This window comes from Talpa occidentalis, unplaced genomic scaffold (genome assembly GCF_014898055.3).
Source record: "Talpa occidentalis isolate TD23 unplaced genomic scaffold, MPIMG_talOcc4v2.1 talOcc4.11, whole genome shotgun sequence".
Classification (NCBI taxonomy): domain Eukaryota; kingdom Metazoa; phylum Chordata; class Mammalia; order Eulipotyphla; family Talpidae; genus Talpa; species Talpa occidentalis.
The window spans coordinates 64659387-64672712 of NW_023601104.1; the positions used below are offsets into that span (position 1 = coordinate 64659387).

Genomic DNA, 13326 nt, shown 5'->3' on the forward strand with positions numbered 1-13326 from the left:
TGTTTCTTAAAGCATTTCAATGTTAATTTGCTTCATTAAAGGCTCTAAAATTTATAATCAAACAAAATAGTTACAATTTAAAAAACTACTTACTTTCAAAGATGACAAGGACTGGAACAAATAATTAGAACAAAAGTTGAAAAATAAGAGTCACTTACTTTCCCACTTTTGGGCTGCCAAGCAAGTCTGCAGATTGATTTTGCATTTATCACATCATTGCATTTTTGTAGCAGTGGCCAACTAATAACACACGTCTGATTTAAAAGAAAACAGAAAATTTATTTCTCTTTATGAAACTTCTCCCAAAAAGATATGCAAGACTGAAAACATTTAATAGGTGGTGTCTTCAAATTGCTATGTAGGAAAAAAACAACTTAATTCACTTAAATCTAATTGTGAAACATAATCTATCTAAGATAGACTAAGTCCTTCAGAGGTATAAAGAGGACATGTCTTAATTAGAATATTCCTTTGAAGAATAAACAAACAATAAAATTATGAAATACATGCCTACAAAAATCCCAATATATTAAAATCTTAAAAATGTGTACAAAAATGAACTTAAGAGATCCACTATAAAATCTTAACGTATCAAAGCCAATCCCAAATGCTCACGAATCAGTAGAAGGAACCGTGGCTAACAATACATAGCTATAGGGGATATTTTACTAGTAGGCACATCATCTCTAGAAATGCCAAGGCCTTTCTGATTACCTCAGGAAGAATTAATTGTCCCCTTTGCCAATACAAAGAGAAATTTTCTCATATCTTTTTTAAAACTTTTATTAGACCGGATTAGAATAAGTTATTTATGTGACTCTCCAAAGCAAGTTTAGCCCATGCATTATTTTTCTATCTCCAACAATTCGGTCCCAACACAAAGTCATTCTTAAATGTACAGTGACTGGAATTTTCCCCAATGAAAACAAAACCTTAAAGTAAAATATAAATTCATCTTTTCCCTTGTGGGTACAAAAACAGTTAGTCTTCAACATACATACTTTTACATTAATAATGGAATTTGATCACAAAAAACAGTATCTAATGCTACTTCAAAAAAAACTATAGGGCCTCCCCGGTGGCGCAACGGTTGAGCGCTGGGTTGCGAAGCTGCTCGCAGCCTTTGCAGCACCGGTTCAATCCCCGGCTGCTCCTCGGCCACTGGAGGAGGGTCCCACATGGCGCGCAGACCTCTCCTGCCGCCCGCTGCTCCCCTCAGCAGTGTACTTCGGTCCTTCTGCCTGCTCTGCTCCCCGCTCTGGCTCTGGTGAATTCTCTCACCCTCCCGCGCTTCTGACTGTACCCAGTGCATGTATAAACAAACAAACAAATAAATAAATAAAATAAATAAATGAAACATGCCTCTATAAAAAAAAACTATAAAGAAATAATTAATTTGAATTAATAATGCAGTAATGCAGTTTTTAACATCTAATATATGAAAGAAACGGGCAAAAAGTTTTAAATTCAAATTGATAAATTTACCTGATCTGAAATTTGCCATACTCTGACAGATCCATCACAACTAGCTGATGCCTGCAGGAATGAACAACAGATTTCTCTATAATTACAGTCTTAATGTCATATAGAAACTGGTTCAATTGATAAATCAAACAGCCTTTTATCAAGTGTCTGAAATTATCTAATTCTCTTGCAATTTAAAACATATCCAAGAAAAATGTAAATAGCGAAAAAAAAAACAAACTGTAAATAGGGAGGGAAAAAATAATTACCAGAAAGATGTCTTTAGGATCAAAGGAAAGACTTAACACAGGAGCATCATGTCCTCGAAATGTTTTCTGTTGGCCACAATCCATCACATCCACAACTTTGATTAGAAAATCACTATGAACAATAAGAGTAGTTACTGAATAAATGCCAACAAAAGACTCTCCTAAAAGCTATGCCCCAAATATTTCAAAATCACAATAGTAAATGCCATAATTTCTTTATTGCAACTTGTGTAATCTGGCACCCAAATTTAATGACTTACCACCTTCTGTTTTTGGTCTATAAAGATATTAAAAACACAAGGCAAGACTTTCCATTATGTTAAAATACAAATACTTCCTAAGTGGCTTCCTTACTTACATCTTAAGTTTCTACTACTTCCTAATATAATTAAAGCCATTTTAAAAAGCCATATGCCTTTTATTCCATCGCACTAACCAATTACATTTTTTTCCCCATGATAGTAAGTAATAAGGGAAACAGCAAATAGCCTGATTGCATGGTCCAGGTTCTACCTAAAATAATTTTTAAAATTTACCAAACTATCATCTTTCCCCAATCTTTTTCGGCAACCACTGAACAACCTATACATGCAAAACAGTACATCTCAGTTCACAAAGAAACACAAGTTTGTCCTCAAAAACCTTTCTGAGGAAAAAAATTTCAATTAAAAAAGTGACAAAAGTAAATATGGAACAGTCCTGAAAGTGTTACTCTGACACCAATGAATGAGGCTATTCTGTTTTAACAGTATGTTCTTTTTTGATATCTAAGAGCCTTACCTGGACCCAGCAGCAATTTTTGCACCACCCCTATTAAAAACAACATGGTTTGCATTTGTGGTGAATCGAGTCAATATACCATCTGGAACTCCTTCAGGAAATGTGTGGACTTGAATAGTATTGTTAGATACTGCAGTGACCAATTTTCCATTCTAAAAGAAAAATAAAGATGAGAAATACTGGCAAAACAAATCCAATTGACTGGGAATTTCTCCATAGTTAAAAACCCTGTAAAAGTATCTTATAAATGCAGTTCATGTCGGGCCTCCCCAGTGGTACGGCGGTTGAGCACTGGGTTGTGAAGCTGCCCGCACCTCTGCAGCGCCGGTTCGATCCCCAGTTGTTCCCCAGCCACCGGATGAGGGTCCCATAATGGCGTGCAGACCTCTCCTGCCGCCCGCTGCTCCCCTCATCAGTGTACTTCCATCCTTCTGCCTGCTCTGCTTCCCGCTCTGGCTCTGGTGAATTCTCTCACCCTCCCGCGTTTCTGACTGTACCCAGTGCTTGTATAAATAATAAATAAATAAATAAATCTTTAAAAAAAAAATGTAGTTCATGTCAACAGAAAAATTATTACTCAATATACAACTTTCCAAGATTGTCTACTAGCAAAATAAATCTGTTACCTTTAGAAAACTTAATCCTCCTTTACCAGCCTTTGAGTTTTCTTTCCCTTCTGGTGAGAAAAATATTTATTTTTTAAGGATTCCCAAACATCACAAAAAATGAAAACACAGCTAGTCTCAACAAGAAAAAAAAAAAAAAGATAAGTAGGCATGGGCACAATGCCGACACTATGCTTCCTACAAAAAAATCATCAGAAGTCTTTTTGGGGGGCCTCCCTGGTGACAAAAGGGGTTAAGATGCAACCTATGACGCTGTCCGCAGCCATTGCAGCACGAGTTCAATCCCCGGCCAGCCAGGGAGCCACCCACATAGCGTAGCAAATCTCTCCTGTCCTGCCCGCTGCTCCCCTCAGCGCTGTCTTTCAGTCAATCTGCCTGTTCTGTTCCCCACTCTGTCTCTGGTGAATCCTCACCCCCCCCACACACACCTCTGGCCTGTACCCCGGTTCTTGTAAAAATAAATAAATCTTTAAAAAAAAATTCAATTGTTTAATTTGCACTTCTTTGTTTATTAATGAGATTTAGCCTATATTAAATGTATGTTGGTGATTCATATTTTTCTTCTGGGAACGTATCTCCCATTATATATAATCATTTAAAAAAGAATAAAATATCTAAAGATTATCTCATCTCCTCTAATGAGACTATGTTTGAAAAAAAAAAGAATCTGTGTAAAAAATTTTTCTATACAAATAATTGTACCATTAAAATTTATCACACACAAAAAGCTAAGTGGTTTTAAGACACTTAGTTGCAAAGTCTTCATTCTTCAAGTTACCAAATCTCATTTCCATATTTACATTACATAAAACATGAGAAATGTGTATTTATCTTGAAAAAGTTAAAAAAAATTCCTTCTTAAGAACAATTCTTCAAGTTACCTGAACTAATAAGTTAAAAACCTATAAAGTGACACTGATTTTTCCATCAAAGGGAAGAAAAAGAACATTTAAACCTCTCCCTTAAAAGTAATTTCTTGTAAATATTCTAGATGGATCACCACTGATGTCCATTTAATTACCTTTAATAAATCAGATTTTACCTTTAAATTTGGGGGGAAGTTAAGACACTGTTATATTTTTTTTAATAGTGTTACTCCATAAGAGAAACAAGCAAAAGATACATTTATATTAAAAACTATAAAAATACCTTTTACACAAGCATAAAAACCATATATGGCAATATATCAGTTGATATGTTTTTATTACCTTTAAAGCACATGAATATGCCTTTTCTCCAACATTTATGGACTTGGGATCATCATCATCCAAGTCTTCCCAAATCCTCACATCACCATCACTTCCACAAGTCACAATGTAACTGTGAAGGAAACACAGGCATTAAAAAGTCACCCAAATTCAAAACTATTAATGTTTTGGAATGCAACTTCTTTTTATTTTTATCTTCTTTTTAAAATACAATCAAGCTATTAGTGAATGTTTTCTCATTTTACATACATAAACTTTAATAACAAGAACTAATAGCCTCTTATTTAAAATGAAAAGGTGATTTCAATATTCTTTTAAGTTTCTCCATGGCATAATATATCTGCAATAAATTAACAAAGGTGAGTGTATAATCTCTGTAACATCAGGGATGGTCATTCTATGTAGATGATCATTATGCCTTTAAAGCACAAAGCAGGGCCTCCCCAGTGGCGCAGCGGTTGAGCACTGGGTTGCGAAGCTGCCCGCGGCCTCTGCGGCGCCGGTTCGATCCCCGGCTGCTCCCCGGACACTGGAGGAGGGTCCCACATGGCGCGAAGACCTCTCCTGCCGCCCGCTGCTCCCCTCAGCAGTGTACTTCGGTCCTTCTGCCTGCTCTGCTCCCTGCTCTGGCTCTGGTGAATTCTCTCACCCTCCCGCGCTTCTGACTGTACCCAGTGCATGTATAAACAAAACAAACAAATAAAATAAATAAATAAATAAAAACATGCCTCTATAAAAAAAAATAAATAAATAAAGCACAAAGCAGGGCCTCCCCTGGTGGCGCAGCATTTGAGCGCTGGGTTGTGAAGCTGCCCACAGCCTCTGTAGCGCCAGTTCGATCCCCAGCCACCGGGTGAGCGTCCCACATGGCGTGCAGACCTCTCCTGCCACGTTGGCTGCTCCCCTCAGCAGTGTACTTCGTCAGTCTGCCTGTGCTGTTCCCAGCTCTGGCTCTGGTGAATTCTCTCACCCTCCCGCACTTCTGACTGTACCCAGTGCTTGTATAAATAAATAAATAAATAAATCTTTAAAAAAAATAAAGTACAAAGCAGTTTCTAACACATTGAAGTCTTGATAAATGCTTGAATGAATAAATGGATGGATGCAAGAGCACAATTATCCAAAACTGATTATTCAAATGGCTATCTATATCTCTCAGATCTTGTTTCTTAAACCTTTTGTCTTCCAAGTGCTTTTATTCATTCAGTATGCATCCTATCTAGACAGGTAAGAAGCAAATAAAACACAAATAACATGGTAAATGGCAAAAAGAAGCCACATAAAGAACTGTATATGTTCTGAAGAAAAAGATGAATCCCATTTGGAAAATCAGGATAATATTTACATTGGAATGATAAGGAACACATAGAAGAAGACATGCTGAGATTTGTAAAAAACACAGTTCCAAACAAATGAAACAAAATGAACCAAAATCTGTAGTTAAATTTGGGGGAGTTTACCTAGTGGAGTCCAGAAAATTAAGAAGTAGGTTGGGTACTTGTAGATGACCTTAATGCCAAAGTAAGGAGCTTAGACTCCCTCTAGAGGAAATATACATGAAGACCTAAGTTTGTCCAGGACACTCCTGATTGACTTATATATCCAGCTGGTTTGGCACCTGTCCTTGCAGTCATGCTTTAGCACAAAGGAGTTGTTGTAAAGCAGTTTTTACTTTAAAGCATATTATTTAAGTTGCATTGAAATTGGTTGGGGTGGGTGTGACAGACCTCGCCTTTGCACTTCCAGCATCTGCCATACTCTTATTCAGTAGTGTAATGTGTAAAATGAATAGAGTTCCTCATTAATACATGGGTAAATCTGTAAGACTACCAGTAATATTCCACCTCCCTTTTCTATACCCTTTGTTTTTTTTTAAAGATTTATTTATTTATGCATAGAAGAACTGGGGTACAGGCCAGAAGTGCGGGGTTGAGGATTCACCAGAGACAGAGTGGGGAACAGAGCAGGTGGATCTACTGAAATACACTGCTGAGGGGAGCAGCGGGGGAGTCAGGAGAGGTCTGCTGCTCCATGTGGGTCAGCTCCCTAGCCGGGAATCAAACTCGTACTGCAGTGGCTGCAGACTGCTTCATAGGTTGCATCTTAACCCCTTGCACCACCAGGGAGGCACTCCACACTCTTTTCTTGATGCAATATAACACTCCTTTCAAGGACCACAGTTATCAACTGATAAAAACTAAAGTCTGACATGAGCTCTTAGGGAGAACTATACAGAAGTATTTCATATTGCCATCCCTACTATTTGGTGGCTCAGCCATGTGCAGTGAGAGAGATGTACAAAGTTGCAGGTGTCAGTTGGTGAAGCCAGTGGGAAGTTAGTGAAATATCTTAAAATTCATGAGAAATATATACAAGAAATAGACTGCATTGTCCTTTGAAGAGCTTTTATTTTTTTTTTTATTTATTTTTTTTTTAATAGAGGCATGTTTTATTTATTTATTTATTTGTTTGTTTGTTTATACATGCACTGGGTACAGTCAGAAGCGCAGGAGGGTGAGAGAATTCACCAGAGCCAGAGCAGGGAGCAGAGCAGGCAGAAGGACCGAAGTACACTGCTGAGGGGAGCAGCGGGCGGCAGGAGAGGTCTGCGCGCCATGCGGGACCCTCCTCCGGTGGCTGGGGAGCAGGCGGGGATTGAACCGGCGCCGCAGAGGCCGCAGGCAGCTTCGCAACCCAGCGCTCAACCACTGCGCCACCGGGGAGGCCCTGAAGAGCTTTTAGAGTAAACATTTTTCCTAGTATTTCTGTCATTTAGTGTGAAAATAAAATTAAATAATCAATTTTATCATTGACTGTTTTTTAAATTTTGCAAATAAGCAGAAGTCTTTTCAATAGCAATGAATTGGAAAAAAAAATACACCAAGTATATTCTGAATAAAAAGCTCAATATGAAATCTGTGCTTCTCAATAAGTTGATAATGGGGTCTCCCTGGTGGCATAGGGGTTATCTCAGCACTATCACCACCAAGGCTCGAGAAGGCCTGAGTTTGATAGCAAGCCAGGTTGCTAATCCACATATGGTGCAGAAGACCTCTTCTGTTTTGCCTGCTGTTTCCCCTTAGCAATGTACTGCGGTAGACCTGCCTGTTCTGCTCCCCACTTTGTCTCTGGTGAAACCTCTCACACCCACACCTCTGGCCTACACCCCAGTTCTTCTATGCATAAATAAATAAATAAATCTATTAAAAAAAGAAGTTGATAATGAAAAGTTTAACTTTAACAAAATGTTAAGTGACATTAACATTGGGTGCTACAGTGATAATACCAATCAAGGGTAAGTTAGAAGACATAAAACTCCTGAAGAAGCATTAGCATCTACTTTATAAGTTACAACAGTAGTTACCTGGAGTCTGCCTGAAAACTATGCTTTTGTAGCTGCAGAACATGAGGGTATATCTTATCAAGCATAACTTTTCCTATAATTTAGTGCTGCCCAACAGTACAATCTGAGATGATGAAAATGGTCTTTACCTGCTATTAGGTAATTGAAATGTGGCTAGTAGAACTAAGGAATGGAATCTTTAATTTAGTTAAATTAATTTATATCTAAATAACAACAGGTTTAGTGGCTACTCGATAGTGCAACATTAAAACAACAGCTGTTATGAATTAATTTTGCTCATTTTTCTAAGTTTTCTAGTGCAAGTATAAAAAGTGAAGTAATAGCCATTAGTGTGTTATCTCCATTAGTAAAATAAATGGTCAAACAGTCAAAGGAGGGCCTCCCCGGTGGCGCAGCAGTTGAGCGCTGGGCTGCAAAGCTGCACGCAGCCTCTGCAGTGCCAGTTCAATCTCCAGCCGTGGGCGAGGGTCCCACATGGTGTGCAGACCTCTCCTGCCATGCCCGCTGCTCCCCTCAGCAGTGTACTTCGTCAGTTTGCCTGTTCTGCTCCCCGCTCTGGCGAATTCTCTCACCCTCCCGAGCTTCTGACTGTACCCAGTGCTTGTATAAATAAATAAATAAATAAATCTGTTTTTTAAAAAACAAACTGTCAAATGATACTGATTTGTTATATCAGTGTAATCAGAGGTGATAAACAGAAAATCTGTCAAATTCCAATAATGGTTTCCTCTCCCCTTCAGTTCATGAAAACAAAGTAAAAGTTCTAGAGTTCATTCTGTTAAAAATGAAATACATGACATTATTGGGAATTCTATTTGACTTTATTTGAAAAGTTCAATGCTAAAGATAAAATTCTTAATTTTTGCAGTTATAATACAAAATCTATAAAACAAAAATGCAGTTGTATTGAAATTATAATTCAAATTCATAACTGATTCATAATTAATCAAAACAGAAGTCACAATTGTCAAATTTTTAGATAATTTTATAACTGAACAAAAATTTTGGAATGAATTGATATTAAATGCTACAAAAATATTTCCCCTTTGCATTAGATGCTTTCTCTGTTGCCTATCATCAATTAGATATTTTTTAATGTTGAGCTTTTTTTTTTTAAGATTTATTTATTTATTATTTTTTATAAAAGTTTTTTTTAAATAATAAATTTTATTTATTGAGCTTTTGAAGACTGAGTTTATAAATTCCCAGTGTTCTATACTGACAGTATTACTATTATTATTGGAAACAAGTTCTCTAAATCTTAGTTGCATTTTGTTCAAAATCTCTTAGAAATCTTTAATCAAAGCATTCAACTTAAGTCTTTGAAACACAATTAATGAAAACAAAGCTTATGCATAGTAAGACATAAAAATATACCCCTAAAAAGCAAGGTAGAAATTGAACAAATTGTACATTAAAAGTTGAAACAATGAATGATTTAATTTTGAAATTCTATAATTGCACTTTGGAATATCTTGATTTGTAGGAAAATTTTCTGATGGAATTTTCCTTTTTAACTGTATAAATTTATGTTTTGTGCCAGGATGAAATGGAGTAGGCTTAAATTCATAAAACATTCAAAGCAATCATATATAGAGGAAACTTACACGACTCATTTTTTAATCTTTAAAATTATTGAAGAAATTATTATTGAAAAATGGTGCTCTGAATTCAGGTATAAAAATGAAATCTGGGCCTCCCCTGGTGGCGCAGCAGTTGAGCACTGGGCTGCAAAGCTGCACGCAGCCGCTACAGCACTGGTTTGATCCCCGGCCGCCAGCAAGGGTCCCACATGGCGTGCAGACCTCTCCTGCCACCCCGTTGCTCCCCTCAGCAGTATATTTCGTCAGTCTGCCTGTTCCATTCCCCACTCTGACTCTGGTGAATTCTCTCACCCTCCCATGCTTCTGACTGTACCCAGTGCTTGTATAAATAAATCTTTAAAAAAAAGAAAGAAAGAAACCTGTAAAAATAACGAAGCTAAAATATTTACTCATTTAATTCAGTTAAATTTTTAAGAACTGAGACTCTTCTATTTAGTAGAATATTCTCCGAATTTACCAGATACCTGAGAACCTAAAGTGAACATTTTCTTTTTATTTTTGAGAAGAACAACTGGGGTATAGGCCAAAGGTGTGGGGAATGAAAGGATTCACCAGAGACAGACTGGGGTGCAGAACAGGTGGATTTTTCTTAAATACACTGCTGAGGGAAGCAGTGGGCAAGATAGGAGAGGTCTGATGTGCCATATGTGGGTTAGCTCCCTGGCTGCTCATGGAACTGAGGCCATAGTGGTGATAGCGCTGAGACTTAACCCCTAGGCCACTGGGGAGGCCCAAGAGATTATTTTCTTACTGAAAAACATAAAAAGACTTAATTCAAAGTCTCCAAACTCATTAACCATAAAATGCAACTCTGAAGAAAACTGCAGTCAATTTTATAAGTAAAAATAAGGCTATACTGAAATATATTTTTCAGAAAAAAATGCGCAATACCATGTTATTTTAATTATCATTATTTTCAGTACCCAAAGATATTGAAACTTTCTGAATCCTGATCTTGTCCTCCACCCCATCTCAGACTCCCATGGTCACAGTCTAGATTTTGTCTTTACCAATATATCAATTGCTATGTAATCTCAACTTCACTCGTCCTAATCACTTATTTTTTCACCTTACACTCCCAACATCTTAACTACAACAACTGTTTAATTTTATTAGGATCTACATTTTTATAGTTTCTCACTGCCTTCAAGTTTTCACATCCCACCTAATCTGATTTAGATTCCATTGTCAATCATTAAAATCACTCCTTTGCATTGCCCTTAAAATAAGCCCTTCCACTTCTTTCACTTTGTCATGCTTACCTGACAAAATCTCAACCCTGGTTAAGTACAGTTTTCTACCAATTAATAAACTTGCACTTACAGAGCTAAATGCAGCTGGAGAAAAACATAACCAGGCTATCTGGTCTCCCTTCAAATTCATGATCAAGCTGAAGTAAGACTTTAGTGCTGCCCAGCAATCCAACTACATTTCCCTAATCCATCGAACGTTTCCTCCCTCTAACCATCTAACACAGATCTACACTTTTTTCTTCAAATTTCCACTTCTTCCTCCCTACACTCAACTAATGACTTTGTTTCCTATTTCACTCAGAAAAACAGAAGTGGTCTATAGAAATTGTCCACATGTTCTCCCCACCTTTTTGGGTGTTCTTTCCCTCCATTTATGAATTTGACCATGCTTTTATGTAGCCAATCTCTCCCCCTTGGGCACTATATACTAGGCCCCCTCACCTATGCCACAACATCACTAAAGCAATTCTCCCTCTTTCTATGATGACATCAATTCACCTTTCTATTGAAACATCTCTACTCACATATATGCTGTAATCTTTCTTTAAACCAACAACCGTTCCCAACCAACACTCCTATCCAACTACTCTCATTCTTTGGTTATGATCCTAACTAGTCCTCTCCTTTTCTTGCATCCACTGTAAAAAAATCTTTCATTCTTACCACTCCATAAAAAACTCAGTGGTCTCCACATCACTAATCTAACGGGGAATTCTCAGTCTTCAACTTGATCCACCAGCAGCATTTTAATTTATTTAGTTCTTCCTCCTTAAAATACTTACTTCATCTGACTTGTAGATATCCCTCTTGTCTCTTGATTTTCTACTTTTTTCTAGCCACCCTTCTTAGTCTCCTTAGCTGGCTTCTCCTTCTCTCACTGGATCTCTAAATATTTAGGAGTGCCGAGAGCTTAGCGCTTGAAGCTTCTTTGTTAACTATATACATTCCCTCCCAGGATTTCCCTTGGTTTCATGCAAATTTGTGTCATTAAATGTTATTTATATGTTGACAACTTCCCACATTTAGAACTCTAGTCAAGACTTCAATGACGAATTCCAGGAGGCATCAAGTAAAGATGTACTTTTCTATCTCCAGCTTACATTTCTTCTCTGAACTTTAGACACATTTATTCAATTGTCTACACCGCTAATTAGGTATGGTAAGAAATCCTACACCACCATGTACAAATCCAAACTCATAATCATAAGTCCCTACTCGACCTCTGAAATGTATTTTCTCCATTCAGTGAATGGCACTGTAATTTCACACATGTAATATCCAGAAATATATCTTATCCCTGACACCTTCCTCTCCTTCATCCTGGGTATCTGATCCATCTTGCTGATTTTAAGTAGTTCCTGAATACATCTTCTGTTCTCCACACCCACACCTTCTTCAGTACAAGCTTCCATCATGCTCCACCAGACTAACACCTCCTAATAGCCTCCATGTATCTACTCCTGCTCCTTTTCTACTTCATCCTCCATGATTCAAGAGTCTGATCATATCTCCTCTCTGCTTCAAGTCTTTATATATCTTCCTATTGCTTTTAGGATAAAAACAAATTTCTAGTAAAATCCAGAAAATCTTGCATAGGAATTTTGTTTTCATAATCATCCCTTCATATATGCTTATCATTAAAGACATCATTTAGTATACCTAAGTGTATTTTTAATGAACATTTATTTGTGTTCAGTATCAATCTAAAAAGATCTTATGGTCAATTATAGAAAGGATTTTGCTTTACTTGCACTAGTTTATCTCTAGCTGGAGCAGAATAAATATGCAAATGTTTTTCGATGAATGGGTCAAATTGAAGTGGCAGTGGAAGTCACATGATTAGACAGTACTACACAGGGACAGAATTTGGAAAGATAAAACAACCAGAATAACTCTGGGAAAATATCATGTAGAAATCAAGCAGAGAAAAGTCAAAAAAAGACCACCAGATCGTTGAAAATAACAAGAAAGGGTAATCACACCATGAAATTCACCGTAATAAAAATACACAAAAAAAGAACCAGTCACTAAATTTGACAAGTAGGAGCTATAGTGATCTGAAGAAATGTTAGAGAAGAATGACCAAGGGGAAATATGGGGGGAGATTCACCTTTCCGAATCCACTGAAAGATTTTATCCTCGTTAATTCTGATATACTCGAATTATCATTAATAGTTTGACTCAAACAATAATTATAAGGAAATTATATCGTACCTTTTTAGATTTCAACCTTATTTCTCTCTATCTGGATAAGTCCTTTTAGGTTGACTATTTCTTTGACATGTAACAATAAATGTGCTAACATTTATATTTGAAATGTTCTTTTTGTTTCTCAAAGTACCTTACCTTCCAGATTCATCAAAGCAGACATCTGTGTGTCCCTCTGTATGTCCGTATCTCATCGGCTTCTGTGTGGCAGGCATCTTTTCCTTTTCCTACCTGAAAATGTTTTATAAACGCTAGTATTATTTCAAAAGCTAGGAAAGCTGGGGGTCGAAGAAGAAGGGGCGGTCAGTCTCCTACAGGGCACCCTCTCGACAGTCCCCTTTCGCCCACCCAAATGGCACAAACAAGACACAGTGAAAAGTATGGCAGACAATGAGCCTGAAAGAGGACTCGCTTCGCGGTGGGCGGCACGGACACCCGCAGAGGGACTGAAAACTCACGGAGTGACAGAGCCTCCGCGACCGAGAAAAGGAGAGAAGCAGCAAGTGCCCGCGCAGCGCCGCTTCCCGCGCTCGGGCGTGCTGTCCGCACC

General features: G+C 37.5%; 1 protein-coding gene across 1 annotated transcript in view; it reads right to left on the reverse strand.

Annotated features, from left to right (window-relative positions):
* Positions 1–13312, reverse strand: part of WDHD1 (WD repeat and HMG-box DNA binding protein 1) — a 55589-nt gene extending 42277 nt beyond the window's left edge. Inside the window, exons 1-7 of the mRNA XM_037503381.2 lie at positions 13235–13312; positions 12915–13007; positions 4348–4459; positions 2514–2665; positions 1734–1845; positions 1486–1536; positions 159–254 (exon numbers count right to left, since the gene is read on the reverse strand). Of these exons, the coding sequence (XP_037359278.1) occupies positions 159–254; positions 1486–1536; positions 1734–1845; positions 2514–2665; positions 4348–4459; positions 12915–12991 (600 nt within the window). The 5' untranslated portion in view covers positions 12992–13007; positions 13235–13312. The remainder of the gene's footprint in view (positions 1–158; positions 255–1485; positions 1537–1733; positions 1846–2513; positions 2666–4347; positions 4460–12914; positions 13008–13234) is intronic.
* Between the last annotated feature and the right edge of the window lie 14 nt (positions 13313–13326).